General features: G+C 49.8%; 1 protein-coding gene across 1 annotated transcript; it reads right to left on the reverse strand.

Moving 5' to 3' along the window:
• Positions 1-6,645: 6,645 nt before the first annotated feature.
• Positions 6,646-14,474, reverse strand: TBR1 (T-box brain transcription factor 1). Its single transcript, XM_066322890.1, has 6 exons — positions 13,554-14,474; positions 12,994-13,148; positions 12,538-12,659; positions 12,083-12,241; positions 11,165-11,226; positions 6,646-9,087 (listed from the first exon to the last, which is right to left on the reverse strand). Exons 1-6 carry the CDS (start codon positions 14,243-14,245, stop codon positions 8,244-8,246), a joined length of 2,034 nt encoding a protein of 677 aa, XP_066178987.1. The 5' UTR covers positions 14,246-14,474; the 3' UTR covers positions 6,646-8,243.
• Between the last annotated feature and the right edge of the window lie 1,845 nt (positions 14,475-16,319).

Genomic DNA, 16,319 nt, shown 5'->3' on the forward strand with positions numbered 1-16,319 from the left:
CTGGGAGAGCAGGTTTTGGCTTAGAGATAAGCCCATCTCCTACCTGCCTGTGAAAGGGATCACCAGCTTCCTGCTGTCCTGCCCTTGCACCCACCAGCCTGGCAGCCTTTCCCATGCAATAGCACCATCACCATCCAAGTGACTTCAGAGAGCTGAGCTGACAGCAAAACAACCCTCGTGAAAAGGGTTGAGTACACAGAACTACACTTGAAATCTCCTAGATCCTTATCCTGAGGCAACTGTAGATATTAAAGCAAAGTCAAAATTAAATATAGCTACACTTTAGCACATTGTGTATTTAGCACAGGCATTGCCCTTGTCCCTCTATAACTGGGAAATGTGACCGCAGTGACAGAACTGCATTTTAATTACCAGGAGGAAAAAAACCATCCCAAAATCCACAAGAGAGGGTAGTGCCAAAGCAGAAGAGACTTGGGCCCTGATCCTACAAAGACTTATGTGCACACATACACTAAACTTTACACTGTTACAGGACAATTATTCGTGTTGTTTCTCTGGTTACAGTGTATTTAGAAAATAAACATATACCAGTAATGGACTGCTCTGGGGTTTGGCCTTTTAGGTTACATCTGACTATTTAATCCATGGGGCAGTATAGTCCTGAAAAAATCTTACCTTCATATGCCCTTAAAATAAATTAAGTTTATTTTTATAGGCCCATATTTCATTTCTGCCATTACATTTCACATTAGTTTACATCTGCTTATACAAATGAATTCATTTGTGATTTAAAAAACCCACAATTTAAAAATAGTTTTTATTTATATGGTGATGAGAAAGAAGCTATAAGTGAATAGTATATGAAAATAGAGCAACTGAAGCATTTAAAAATACAATACTAAATGTTAACATCAGAGGGTTTTTTAGTATTTAACACAAAGGAAAAAATGAGCTACACTAGATAACACTTCAAAGAAGGTGAAAAGGATTTGAGCATTACAAAATCCTAAACACTTATAAAAAGAACTGAAATACCTGGTTAACTCCTTTCCATTCAATTTCTGAACAGTACTTTTATATTAAAAGAGTATAGCTGGCTAAATATTGCCCCCAAAAGGGGGCAAATTCTTGTATTACATACACCAAACAAATTGCTTTTGATTCCATCAGTAAGACAATTAAATCATCAGAATCAACCTTGACAATAAGCAAAAATGGAGCTTCAATAATTCTTACAGTCTAAACAGTGAAAAACAAAAATGTAAGTAGAGTAAGATGTCCACTGATGTTTTCATAATTATTTTACCACGGGAGAAACAAATTTGTATATCGGTTTGTATATCAATTAGTTACTTGGTCCAATTCTTTCCATCAAGCAGCACCTGCTTTGGATAATATCTCAACCACAAGAGTAGACAATCAGATTATTTCAATACAAAGCAGTACTGAACCAGAGAATCCCATGAAATGACATAACTATACACCAGAAGAGGATTTAATCCATGCTATTCTGACCCTAACTCTGCAACAAATGCCATCCTCGATGCATCACTGAAATAACTGCTCAATGATGTGCCCAAGAATTAAACTGTAAAAGTCATTTAGAACCATAAGCACTGGAAATATTTCAGTGAGATTTTCATAATTTCTAAACACAGGTGACTGAACCACCTGGAGATTTTTAAAAACTGTCCCTACCCTCATCATTTGTGCACGATAGGTTCTATAGCAACGTCAGGAACTGACAATAGAAAGCAAAGCCCTCAATACCCTGCATCTGATTCAAGGGAAAGGTTCCTTCTGATGTAAGAGTAAACTGAGCTTCCAGGAGAGAGCTTCCACAAAGCTTAAAGTAACACCTATGTACAAACCCTTCCTGCTTTAGAAGTGTAGTGGGAAAGCAGCGGGAATGTGGGGAGAGGGGAGATGCCTGGAGGGTTTGCCGAGGGGGGATGCTGTGTGAGGAGCGGTTCTCTCTCTGTGTCACGGCACCACAGATCTCAGTCAGTGACATGCAGGCACTGATCACAGAGCAGGAGGCAAGACAGGAGGTGCTCCTGCCAGGCCCTCGAGTGGACTTCACAGACAATACGGGATAAGCCACAGCTTTCCCCAGGGCCAGAGAGCAGCCACCATATTTCTGCAGTGTCTCCAGCAGGAGGTCTGCGACTGAAGGGTGAGAGAGCAAAGCCGATATTTTGAGTTGGAAGTCAAAAATGTGACAACAAACATTTCCACGAAGGGAAATAAGCTTTAATCAGGGTGTTGATCAATTACAAAATACATTTTTAAGCTTACATTTATGATTTCAGTTTAATTCTTAGTGGGTGGGTGGGTGTCTTCATCTAAACTAGGACACCTTTCAGCAGCATAAAATTTCTCTCAACTCAAAATATCCATGTTGCTCTTTCACCCTTCAGTCCCAGACCATTATCTGCTTTCTGGATAAACAAAAGCAGCCAATGTGTAACTAAATATGGTTAAAGAAAAAAGCTTACTTACAAAACTGAATTGCGTAGCATGGCCCACAGAAATTGACATGACTTTTAGAAAGTTTAATTTATGTGCCAATACCGTCAGTCAAAAAAAATTACCCAAACAAGCCAAAAAATTATATTTCAAATGATTGAAGTGGGAGCTTGGATGATGTGCTTTGGTAACTCATCAATGTTTCTGCTATATTAAAAAAAAAAATCAAATTATTAAGTGTATCCTAAATCAGTCAGTCACTTCAAGGTACACGACTATCACAATTATTGAAAAAGGCCTTGATCCTGAAAACATTTATGTCTGTGAATTTTTAGACAAGTGAATAGTCTTTGTAGGACTGACCTCTTACTTTACGTTGTTCACACATATGAACTTGTATGCACGATCAGAGACTAAAGCAGAAATACACATTTACAAGCTATCAACATTTTACCTAAAATGTCTCATAAAACAGATTCAAAGTCATTACCAGCTGTTTCTTATTTAAAGCTTAATATCCGTGTAATAGTATAGACAGTTTTAAACAGAAGTGTCTGAAGTTTTAATCCTTTTCGCCTTCAGTTTCAAAAAAAATGTCCTAAAAAGTCATCTTAAGACCAAAAAGATCATTCATACTCATATCAGCCCCTTAAAATTAGAAACACTCCAACTATGACAAATCACAGTGGTAGCATGAATAAAACATCGCAGGTTTTATTGGGTAATATATTTTATAAGGTCAAAAGTTACATCTAATCAGGAATGGCAGCCTTGGATTCCAATGGATTCCAAATTATTCTACATCCAAGAAGTAAAATATTACATATGCTCAAAAATTTAAGAGTTAAATACACATGAATTTAAAAAAATATCTGTTTTTTCAGACACACGTATTTGAACAAACGGGCAGCTTCCAAGGGACCATGCTCTGCAATAAGCAATGCTTTTGTCTGCATTTCCAGATTAATACGCATTCTGATAAAAGCATGAAACGTTACCAGTAAGCTGTGCGGCTCTCTAGACCTACCACAAATATATTATCTGGAAAGAGCTGGGTACTGAATGCAAACAGTCTGCTGCCTTCCCTCTGCTTATCACTCTGCTGTTTCAATATTTTTTTCTTTGACTTTGCCCCCGTATCTTAGCAAGTGACACATTCCCTACTGAAAACCACATTTATGACAAGTTTTAATACTTGGAATGAAAACTTTGTCCATTCTGCACAGAACGTACCTGGAAAGTGTATATTCATGCAAAAAATCCTTTCTTTCTTCTTTTCCCAGTACACACACATTCTTTTTTTGTATCACAGAGATTTTTAAATTGTCCTCTGCAATTTAAATAAGACTTCCAAAAACAGTAACCTTTTTACAGGGAAAAATCAGAGCATTTCCAGTTGACAAAGTAATTTGCGAGGGACATGCAAAGCACCTGAAGAAACAGACTGCAATGAAAACCATTTTAACTATAGCAACAGCACTCACTGCATAATGTTAAAAGGAAAATTATGCAATTAGGTCTCTTATCAGACTTATGAAAATTCAGATTATGCCATTTGGGGGAGTAAAAAAAGAAAAATCATTGTTCACCACATCTCCCTTGAGCACTACCTAGGGGAGGGGAGTGATGACCAGACAGTGAAAATTAAGAAGAACGTGTCCCACCTTACGCCTATTCTGCCAATCTGTCGCAGTTGTTCTTCTAGCTCCATAGGTTTACATGATTTTTTTTCCCCTAATTTTTTTTTTTTTATGCTGACAAGTAATACAAGACAGATTCTTGCCTTCTTAGGATCTTGCAATCTAGTTTAGACATAGCACGTCAAGTGGTGATGAAAGAAGGTTAGGGTGGGTTTGAAAAGATGAGGATTCCAACAGTAAACGATGCAGAGACATCAGTTTGGTAATGTACACATGTTTTGCATGATTCATTGGACCAAAATGGCCAAAGGAACTTAAAAAGCTGTCAAAGGCATCTTTACCTCTGACCTACCTAGTCATCCATCTGCTTCCTCATACTGTCAATCAAAACCCTCCCATCCTTATCACTATTCTATTACACACATTTTCCACAACCATTTCTCCTCCAGCTCTTAAAAAATATCTTAGCAAACATTTCAATCAGTCATTAAAAACCTTGTTAAAATATGCAATGTGTCATCAAATATGCATAGCGTACCCGTGCAAAATCTGTAGAGCGTAAATCACTGTATTACATTTGATATAGTATTAATGTGAAACACCATAGAAAGTATTACCAATAGGAACTTGGAATTACTTTCTACAGATTGAAGCTTGATTTTGTGCTATATTAAATAAAGGAAGGGCAATTGAATAGATTGTTTTACACAATAATTACATTTAAACCCCTTCTGCATGCCTAGAACAGTAATACAAACTACACATAAAATTCATGCAATTAATTGCTGTTCTAAGAAATTCATACAAGGGGGTTTGTTTCAACTAAACTGCACACGCTTCACTTTAAACATACCGGGTCAAAACCCGCGCATTTGCTGCTCAGTGAATGCAAACACTTTAACGGGTTAGTAAACATACGTTTAGCAGATATAGAGGTGCATCCCTAAAAATAATATTCTAAAAAATTATAATAGTAATAAAGTGACCTACCGACAGGAAATAGCCTGTTTAACTTCTGTAGCCCTTATCTCTTCCAGTCTCTTGCACAAATAGTTATGGAATTATCCTGTCGAAATAGTTATGGAATAACATCAACCACTCACGCACAGGAAAGAATTTTGTTCAGACCTGTCACACGTTACGTGTTTATTCCAGACCCGCTGGATAACCCTCGCTAAATAAAACCTGTCGGCAGCTCCCTGAGGAGCAGTGTGCCCCAGGTGACCGCCCGGCGGGCAGCGGCCCCGGCCCCGCGGCGGCAGAGGGGAGGCGGGCGGGGCCCGCCGCGGAGCCTCGGGCCGCTCTCCGTGCCCTCTTGGGGGGCAGCGCAGCGGGACTGGCAGCGGCGGGGGGAGAAGGGGGCGGCTTTTGCTGGCCGAGAGCAGGGAAGGAGGGCCACGAACATGCCATGGGTTATTTAGGGTGCGGGAAGCCCCGGGGCGGGCGCCGGGACAGCCCCTCACGGCTCCGCTGAGGGGGCAGCCGGGGCCCGCCGGAGGCGGAGAGGTGCGGGCGCTGCGCGGGGGAACCGTGCGGCGCCCCGGCCCCCGCCGCTCGGGCAGAGGCGGCCGGGGAGAGGCGCGCAGCGCCCGCGCTTCTCCGAGGGGCGGTCCCGGGGGCGCTGCCCCCACGGCTCCTCTCCGGGTGGGGTCCCGGGGCAGGGCCCGGAGCCCCACGGCGGCGCGGGGCGGGCACCGCTCCCCGCAGCCGGCACAGGTCGGCGGCCCGCCGCCACGGGAGGGTGGCGCAGGAGCTGGTGCGCGGGGCTCCGCACCTTGGCGGGGGTGGAGGGGACGGAACGCAATTGGGGTGCTCAGGTCAATACGGCGGCAGGACAGAATACCTCTGACGGCTCCACACCGCGCTTACCCCACCGCGGAATCAAGAGTAAACCCGGCCTGCTACTTCGCAGCCCCTGCGGACTCGGTCCTGTCCTAAAGCCCACAGGTAGTTGTTTCTCAAGGGGATAGAGTCCCGGGAAGGTCGCAGGGGTAGAGATAGTGCTGCAGGAGTGGTGGCTCCGCTCCCGCGCGTAGGGCAAGCTGCTCTCCCGAAAGGGCGCCCGCCTTGGAGGCACTGCGGGGCTCCGCCAGGGCAACCCCCGCCCTGGGAAGGCGAGAGGAGGCTGCGGGCGGGCAGCGTTGTGTCCCTCGCCTCTGCTCCGCCAGCGATGGCACCCCCCGGCCCGCGCCAGGCACCTCTCCCGCCTGCGAAGTGCTGTCAGGGTTTTTAAGCGTCAAACACAGGGATAATTATAAACCTCTCAAAAACCGACGGGGTTTCATCTCCCTCTTTCACCGACTGCAAACCTCCACGCTTGGCCACGCGGTGTAAGCACTGTCCCCTACGCTCTTCCACATCCCCCCCCCAAGCCCTCACTAAAAAAAAAAAAAAAAAAAAAAAAAAAAGGAAAACGCGGGGCAAGCGGACCAGCTCCGTCAGGGAGAGCCGCGGCGGGACTCCCGCTGCCGAGCCTCGCGGAGGGCCGAGAGCGGACGAGTCCGCCAGCCGCTTCCCCTTGGTCCCATCCGACCCCTAACTTGCAAATCGGCGAAGTGCTTTTTCCAACACGACGTTAACGTTTTGCCAGGTTTATTTTACTTGTTATACACAGACGATACAAACGGGCAAAACCCGAAACATTTCTCAATGGAGCATGTACTGGTATAAATTATTCAGTTCCACAGACATAACAGAACAAATATAAAAATCACAACATTCGATTTACAGAAGAGTCAAAAATATACACACGTTTATGACCCTGAATTTCTATTAGGAAATTTCCCCGTCGAGTGTAATCTAGACTGAATATTTAGCCTGATGCATATTTCAGTTCGTAATTTTTTTTTCTTCCATATAAAAATGCGTTGATTTTATAGATTTGCTACTCAAAATTCGAAGACTTATTATTCTGCTTCGCCCGGGGGGAGTCCTGGAGGGATATTACTTCTCCTTCAATAGTATAATAAGAGGTTTACAAGAATGCTCACTCTTACTTTCGATGTGCATTTGATTCCCCAGGAAGTCAGATCTCGGTTAGCTACTTTATGAAAAAGTCAATTCCAAAACTAAATGCAGTAAAATATACAACTCACAACTCATCTTCACTGGACTACACTATGGTTACCAACAATTCAGTCGTCTATATCTTTTTCTTTTTTTTTTTTTCTTTTTTTTTTCTTTTTTTTTTTCCTTTTTTTTTTTTTTTTTTTTTTTTTTTTGATTATCCATTACAAAGATTTACAGCAATATAAAGAAAGAGAGGGGAACTGCAAAGAAATTTGAAAATAGTTTGTTAGCATATTTGGCACCTGCGGGGACCAGTAATGGATTTGGCACTTGGGGGCAGGAGAAGGGAGATTCCACAAAAATAATAATATTGCTGATTTCGAGTTACTCCTTTCAAAGAAAAATAAGAGGCAGTTAATTTTGGTTCCAGAAGCCGTTATGCTCCTTTAATCGACTTTCCTATGAGACGTATTTCTGTTCTTTTGAAGGGAAAGCTGAGCTATTCCGTAGCTGTGTTAGCCCAGGGCACCACGTAATTATTTCATGCGAGGAATTGGAGAGAAAGTGAGAAACCCATTACCCGCTGCTACAGCTATGGACCACTGACATTTCCAGAGGCATTTAGGAAGAGTGTTTACCTGGGGAGGGGCACGAGGAAGAGGGAGCAAAGAGCGGGGAATGGGGTAAAGAAATTTAAACAGGATCTAAGTTTTGTGACTTAACAATGAAAACAAAACAAAAAAATCCAAACAAATAATAAATAAACTGAACCAAAGAAAACTAATCTGTTACAATAAAATAAATACTATGTACAGGCATTTCACAGGCTGTTTTCCCCACTATTACTGTTTCCCCTAGAATCCATCCGTGGTAAAAGGAAGGAAGCGCTGTACGGTTTGAGAGTCTAAGCATCCTACTGATCAGTGGGTTTCGGTGCGGCAGTGCCCCCCACGCCCCCGGGGCGCCGCCGGACCGGGCCGGGCCGGGCGGGGAGCGGGGCGGGGAGGCGGCGACGGCCGCTGCCGCGGCTCAGCCTGCCTGCCTGCCTCCCTGCCGGGCCGAGCCGGGCCGGGCCGGGGCACGGATGGGGCAGCTAGGGGCGGGGGTCAGTGCGCTAACGCCGAGGAGTTATTGTGCAAAAGGACGGCGGGCCGGGGGCCGCGCCTAGCTGTGCGAGTAGAAGCCGTAATAGCCGATGTCCTTGGCGCAGGTCTTTTCGCAGTCCCGCTGGGTAAGCACCTCGCTCTTGAGGGGCGAGGAGCTCTCGGACACCGGGGTGTCCGAGGGGGAGATCCGCCTCCTTTTGGCCTGCTCGTAAATCCCAGAATCGGAGGAGTCGATGGACTTAATGGACGACGGCGTCTCGATCCAGCTGGAGTCGGACAAATCTTTGGGCTTGGAGTCCTCGGCGCCCGGCAAGGGGGACCGCTCGGGGGCCAGGCTCTCCGCCTCCTCCCCCAGGTAGGGGTTGCCGGCGGCCATGCGCGCCGCCGCCGCGCTGTTGGGCCAGCAGGAGAGCACGGAGCCCGACTTGCTGCAGTACTGCGGGGGGCTGCGGGCCCCCCAGCCCGAGGGGTCGGCGTAGTAGCCCAGCGGCCGCCCGGCGCAGCCGGCCGCCTGTAGCGGCAGCGCCTTGACGCCCGCGGCCGCGTAGGACAGCAGCGTGGCCGCGTTGCCGGCGAAGTCGGTGGCCGTGTCGTAGGCGGAGGCGGCGAAGTCGAGGCGATTGTTGGCGGGGGCGACGAACCAGCGCTGCGGCGACGGGGCCCCCGGGTCCTCGGCTTGCTGTGGGGAGAGCAGCCCGTTGGTGTGGGGCACGCTGCGGTCGGCGCCGGGCCCCGGGCCGGCTCCTGCCCCGGGGTGGAAGCGGGACTTGGCGTAGTTACTCACGAACTGGTCCTGGAGGAAGGAGCCGGCCATGGCGTAGCGGGCCCCGGGCACGATCTGCGAGCGGGGCGAGTCGTTGGGGGAAGGCGTCAGCCGGTCCATGTCGCAGCCCGTGTAGATCCTGCCCAAGAGAAGGGGAGAGAGCTGGGTGTCCGCCGCAGCCCGGCGCCCTTCCCGGCGCGGCGCCCGGCCGAACGCGGCCCTCGGGGGACGAACGGGACGGCGCTGTCCCAGCGCGCTCCGGCCCGGCCCGGGAGCCTGCGCTCCTCTCCGGGCTTGGCCTCCGGCATCATCAGAGCCGAGGGCCTTTAACAGGGAAGAGGAAAGACGGGGGCAAGCATGGAGAACAAATCTTTCGAGACCGGTTGGCCATTCCTTGACGGGGCTGAGATCCCTCTCTCCGGTCCGAACCCACAACCCAAAGGCGGGGAATCCCGCGCGGTGACACGGTGACCGGTCCCACCACATGCGCAACAGGCAGCCCGGTCATTTGCCGCGAACAGCATGAGTGGCAGACTACGGAATTCTATCGGCTGTTTAACACTTATTATTGGGAGTCACAGACGAACCATCAACATTTTACTGAGTTTAAATTAAGCTAATCTTTAAACACCTACTGTAGGAAATGTAAAGCCAGACACTTCCAGTGTTCCCTGCTTGGCCTATATATAATTCTCCCATGCTGGGCTGCAATTTGCGATTATAAAAACTTTAATGGATGAATAACTACTATCTGTATTTAATTCAGGCTAAAACTGTGCTTTAATTAACCCTCCACGCCTCCTGGAATTTCTTATCCAAAATAAACTTGGCCCTTAAACAAATTCAACGTGCTAGACAACATTGAATCTTCCCCCTCCCCCCGTCTCCCTTCAAGTGACGCCCTATAAAGTTTTTTTCCTATCAAAAAGAGAAAAGCACTTTCGGCTGGGGCCGAAGGCCACGCAGCCTTTGCCAAGGCCGCACAAAGTCTCGCAGAGCTGCCGGAGAGCGGGCAGGCTCGGCTGCCGCCCTCCGTGGCACCAGCGACTGCCGCTGCCCTCCCGGTGGCAGACCCGCTCCCCGCCACAGCCTCGGCGACCCCTGCCCCTGAGGGAGAGCGACCGCACCACATAAGCTGTTCCCTGGGGAGAGCTGGAGCTCTGTCCCGGGCCCCTCTCGCAGTAGTTCAGCTCTAGTTTCCATCTCGTTTCCACCCTTGCCCTGAAAGCCTGCTGCTGGTGGCTGCTGGACCGCGGTCCAGCGGGGAGGCTGAACCAGGCGCTTGAGGCCAAGTGAGGCCGCTCCTCGCCACAGTTTAGAGAGGAAAAAGGTTTTCCTCCTCAAAGCCGGGGACCCGTCCCACAGGCCAGAGCTTGCAGCAGGACAGGCGACATCCCTGTCGTGTGCTCCTCCGGGTGTATGGGCAGCCCTGCGGCCGCCACCTCCCGCTGCCCCAAGCTGGGTAAGGGGATGCCGGGCGGGTCGTACCCCGGGCCAGGGGAAGCGTGTCCGCAGGGCCTGCAGGCCGGGATAACCCCATTTTTGTCCCGAGGGCCGCGGAAGGCGGCGGCGGGGCCGAGTGTTGGTGCCGCCCCGGAGCCGCAGTCGGAGGGGCAGCGGCCGCCTGTGGGAAGGGCGTCAAGGGCGGGGGTCAGACCGCTGGGAATGCCTCGGAGGCGGACGGGCAGAGGCAGAACAGGGAAAATCCGCGATTAAAACTTCAGAGGCTTTAGCTCCACCCAGAAGGGAGAAGGGGGAAAAAAAATTCAACCCCGGCGAAGCACAGAACGAGACGAGGACATTTCCCTCGGGACCCCGGTTCTGCGGACCTCGGAATGATGCAGACCCGGCGGGTTGGGGGGAACTGAGCCCCTGCTGCTCGGGTGCTTCTTTCGGAGCCTTTACGCGCAAGTGAAACGGAAGCTTGGAAAGAGGCGCCAAGATACGTGCCAGGAAAAACCAACAACAAAACCGCCACAAGTGCCAAAGCGAGATGCGGACTCAGGTGCGGGCAGCGCGGCCTCAGGGCTGCGCAGGGCCTCGCCGCAGGGACAGCCCCTGTGCGGGAGCGGGCGTGTGCTTCCCTCCCGGAGGGCTCTGGAAAAGCCTGACATTACACATCTCGGTGTGAAATGAGCCAGCCTTCATCCTAAATCTCCCCCCTTTGACATGTGTGTGCAGCCGGCAGAAGGGTAGTAAAAATTCGGTTTACTTACGTGTCATAATTGTCTCGGAATCCTTTTGCAAAAGGGTTGTGATCTATTTTCAGCTGTGTGATCTAGAGAAAGAGAGGAGCAGAGAGCACACGTTGTGAAAGCCTGAAAAATATACCCCACTGCAGCCAACACGTTGTTAAAGGATCTAGCTTTGCTCTAGTCAATCATACTGCCTTTAAATGGTGAAAAATAAGCTCTGGTATGCTTATAGAAATCGCTGTCTAATTTTAAGATTCACGTTGTTGTAAAAATTACGAAAAAATCAATATTTAACCCCATATTTTGAGACGTGTTCAGCATTCCTAGTGCATGGTTATGAATATACTGATATCCAGAAATTAGGCAAAACGTACCGCAGAACGGTAACTAGGAGCTTGCATTTGCATCGAGCAAAATAATTAAACCGAGAATGTGGACTGAACATATGTCATCTGAAAAGGGGGCACCAGTCTGTAGCAAAGCCAGACCACTCCGAAACGCATCCAGGCATTAACGAGCTTTTAATTTGAGGAAGTTGCTCCGTCACCCTCGGCGCAATCAATGAGGATGTTAATTGATCTTTGCAGACTTAAAGCTTAAGCTAACAGCTTAACAGCTAACTAAGCTGTTTCCGACTGGGAGATAAACGCCGCGGGCCAGCGCCCAGCCCCGGGCAGAGGGGCAGGATCGCGCCCGTCCTGGCGGCGAGGGTGATGCCGCTGCGGGTGCCCGGAGGGGGCTCCTGAGGCGAAGGCGGCCCGAGCGGCTGCGGTCGCCCTCGGGATGGCCAGGGTGGGATGATACAAAGTGGGGAACAGGGAGCCCCATCTCCCGGAGCCGGAGGCCCGGGGGAGAGTGGGCAGCAGCCGGGTCGTCCCTGGTGGTCTGCCTTGCGGGGAGCGGGGGACCGCGAGGGGAATAAACCAGGGAGCTCTTTACATCGGTGTTTTGGTAGGCGGTGACGGCAATGAACTGCGTCTCGGGGAACGTGAATGTCTGAACTCTGCCCGGCTGGTTGGTATCCTCCGTCCCGTCTTCGTTCACCTCCACCACATGCAAGCGAGGTTGGTACTTGTGAAGGGACTGCAGAACCACCATCTGTCAGGCATGGCAAAAGGAGGGAGGGGGACGCGGGGAGAAAAGAAGAAATAAGAGCGAGAAGGACGAGGAGAGCGATGCCCGCCGGCCGCCGCCTCCCCAGGACAGTTGCGGACTTCCCCGGCCGCACCGGACAGCGCTGTCAGCTTGGACAACGCGCTCAGGGCCGACGAGGCCCGTGGCAAAATAAAATGTGAGGACGTTCTCACCACCCCCCCCCTTTTTTTTATTTTCACCTAATGACACAATCTAGAAAACAAAAATAATTCTGGCAAGGTCTGCGTTCCCCCACTGACCTGCCCGTTGTTGTTTGATGCTCCTTTATTGTTTGTAAGTTTTAGTTTCCCAAAGGAGATTTCCTGACGCATCCAGTGGGCTCCCGTGTTAGGGGAGTCGGGATGCATATACACCCGGTTTCCTAAGCAAAACGACAAAAAACACAACCACATCACAGTTCTCGCCTGTACCCCGGTTCTGCCGCTGCACCCGCACACGAGAGTGAAGGACCCCATTAAGTGGCTAATATTTTACTGCCAAAAACTCTCTTAATTTTAAACGAAAATGATTAAAACAGCTTTCTCCGAACATCTTTTACTTTCTCCTCCACCCTCTTTTTTCCCCCTTTTTTTCTTAAAAAAATCATCGTTGGCCCATTTGCGTTTAAGAAGTCGCCAGAGCCTGTCCGCAAAGGCATTAATTAATCATTCTCACCTACATATGTGTCTGGAAAAGTGTTAATTGGAGGAACTTGCCTTGTACATTGGTGTCCGCCTTGCCGCAAGGAACCCATTTGCCTCCCTGAAATCTCCAGTGATTGGGATCCGCCAAAATTACATCCACAAAAATATTGTAGTGAGCCGTAGGGTCGAGACCAGAAATATTAAAGCTTAGGAAAGGGAACATGCGCCTATAAAAAAAACAAAAAAAAAAAAAAGGAGAAAAAAAAATAAAAGAAAAATAAAGAGAGGAAGGAAAGCAAGCCACCGGCAGCTACGGGCACACGCGGAGCAATCAGCCGTTGTGCTTTATTCTCACGGCTCCCGATAGCGACTGGGAAATAAAAATCAAAAGAAACCCCCTCCCCGGAGCGCCGAGCTTTCCGCCGGGAAGGGATGAGGGCAGCGGGAGCGGGAACTTGCGGGAAGGCAGAGGGCTGCCCCGGCGGGGACCGGCTCCGGCGGGCACCGTCACCGGAGCTCCCCGCGACCAGGGCAGGGGCCCCGGTGACGAGGGGACGGAGGCTCCGGGCGGCTCCCCCGGCGAAGTCCGCGGCTCAGCCCTGACACCCGGAAAGGTCCGCGCGATGGCTTACCTTCCCTGCTTCGTGATGATCATCTCCGTCTGGTGCCGGTGAAATTTCAGCCAGAGTGGCCTGTTGCACAGGTAGACCTGAGCCTTGCCGGGAACCAGCCCCGGCTGGGTGGAGGAGAACTGGTAAAAAGGTGCCCCTTGGTAGGAATGGCCATACTGCTGGGGGTACGGGTAGCCCGCCGTGGGGTAGCCTTGCGGAGAAGAGTTGGACAGGAGGCTGTTATAAGCTCCGTTGGTGATCACAGGATGATGAGCCATGTAGCGGCTGGGACTGGCGATGGAGAAGGCTGGGTGTGCAGGTCCATGCTGGCTGGGATAAGGGAACATGGTACTAGGAGCAGAGGCAGCAGACTGGGGCTGGCTGGACTGAGAGAGCAGATAGCGATCTGCAGCAGATCCATCGAAACTGTGACGAAGCTCAGAGACCCCGTCCAAGACGGGAGAGAGTTTATTTCTCTGGACGTCCCCTGGTGTGTCCTTGGAGTCAGGAAAATTGTCTGTATCTGACTGATTCGTCATCCCCCTGGTAATTTTTTTCAAAGGTGAACTTCTCTCCAGGTTGTCAGTGGTCGAGATAATGGGATGATCATGCAAGGCAAGCTCAGATCCGCCTGCATGTGGGTAACTGCTGCTCACATTGAGAAATTTCTTGGAGAGCATGATAGAGGGAGAAAGACAATGCTCCAGCTGCATAGCTCTAGCACCACAGTAATAACCCTTCAGTCCCTGGATCTGAAAGGGCTTCTTAGTATCAGAAGCTAGACATCCTGGGACCCACACTAGGCAGAAAGCACTTCATCTACCGAATGCATCCCAAACGTTTGATTTACTTTTTTTTTTTTTTTTTTTTTTTTTTTTTTTTTTTTTTTTTTTTTTTTTTTTTTTTTCCTCCCTTCCCAGGGAGAAGAGATTGGCCAATTGACACTATGCAGCAATCAGGAAAGACTCACTTTTGATCTTGCTGCTTGTGGAGAGGATGAAACGGCTTCTGCCATTGGTTAACAGCTGACAGTAATTTAATTAGATAGACATTAATTAGGATAATCACCTGGCTCCTGGTCGCGACGATCATGGCAAATTGAAGGAGATGATTTTATTGTGAGATAGAAGGAAGGGAAAGGGGGAAGGGAAGAGTGTATTTGCTGTGAGACCTCATTATTATGTGACCTTTCTAGCTTTTTAAATTTTTTTTGACTATGGCTGGAAGATAAATCCGAACCCTGCGATTCTCCAAATATTGCTCGCGTGTACCCCACCTTGTGCGTCAAGGAGGAGAGCGGGTCCCGGGCGCTTTGCGGAGCGATTGCGAGGGGATCGCGGGGCTGGGCGGCCCCTGCCCTCAGCTCACCCCCGCGGTTTGTCCCCAGCGGGGCGCAGTCCCTCTCCCCCAGCTCTGCTGAGCGATCCCCGGCGCATCGCCCCCACCCTTCCCACCCGTGCCTGTTTCGCGGGGGAAAATACACCCTCCGTCCCCGCTGACAGCGGCCGCGTATCATCTCTTTTAACTTCTGAAATAATCATAAGCCCCGCAGCCGAAGTGCCCTAATGTATTTGCCGCGATGTTTACGGGTTCTTTATTTTATCTGGGAGCCGTAATGCCGGAGATAATCAACAAAACAGCGTGGAAGGCTTCCACCTCCCCATCCGTCCCCGGATTTCTTTCCTCTCGGCGCCTTCTTTCCCTCAGTGACTCAGTCCCACGGGCAGCTCTCGGGAGGGGCAGATTTTTGGTAGCACCCTTGCCAGGGGCCGGGGCCCGTCGCGGCCGCGGGGTCGATCGGAGCTGAGAAACTCAAACCATGCTGGTGCTGCGGCAGGAGCAGCAGACACCCTCTGCCCGGAGGGGTCCCCGCGGGAGCCGCGGCCCGGGCTGCGCTCCCGGGCGGCGGGGGCTGCGGGGACTCCCAGTGACCGGAGGGACCGGCCGGCGGGGCCCGTGCTGTGCCCGGCTGAGCCTCGAGCTATTGAAAGCAGGACCCTCCAAGGCGTAAAGACGGGCCTGAAGAGTTCAGGGGGCACACTCGCCACCCCGCCTTTGCAAGCACCAGTCTCAATTTCTCTTCCTAGGGAAGCCTGCCCGAGAGTTTATTATAAGCATGGGGTTTGATTTTCGTTTTTTTGTGGGTTTGGTGCGTCTGGGGTTGTTTGACCAGGCAGGAGCTCTCCTGTTCCTTTTTTCTTAGTATTGTCCCCTTAGTGGTTTTGACTTCAGGTATTTTACAGACCACATCTCCTCCCAGGTGACATCAGGAGCCGGCTTCAAATTTCACTGACAGATAATGCAGTCTGAACCACCGGATAATAAAACTGAACCACCGCGTAACTGCCTGAAGCCAGATTGAAACTTTGTAAACTCAAATCCAGAGAAGACTAGAACCAGGATGACTTGTCAGAATGTGTATTTCAACGCTCTCAAATCCCGTGGCCATTTATTTTTCTGTTGCTAGACCATGAGCTACTTCAGTTATTTGGTACTTCGTAGATGCCGATATATTCACACTCTCTGCAAGGAAATTATTCTAATAACATAATTTATGAAGCAAAGAGCAAGCAGTTCACTGTTCTATTCAAGTGGTTCAGCGCATGCAACTTTCTATACACCACCTTCTTTCAGTGTTAAGAAAACAGCTCCATTATTATCAGTTCTAACTAATGTTTCCGACACTTGCTTCACCAGTGCTCACCCTTCCCTTTCCCTGTTTGCAACAACAGAACAGTAATGGACTTATACAGGCAGGAGATGGACCAAAATGCAGATAAACCCTCA

This window comes from Sylvia atricapilla, chromosome 7 (assembly GCF_009819655.1).
Source record: "Sylvia atricapilla isolate bSylAtr1 chromosome 7, bSylAtr1.pri, whole genome shotgun sequence".
Lineage (NCBI taxonomy): Eukaryota > Metazoa > Chordata > Aves > Passeriformes > Sylviidae > Sylvia > Sylvia atricapilla.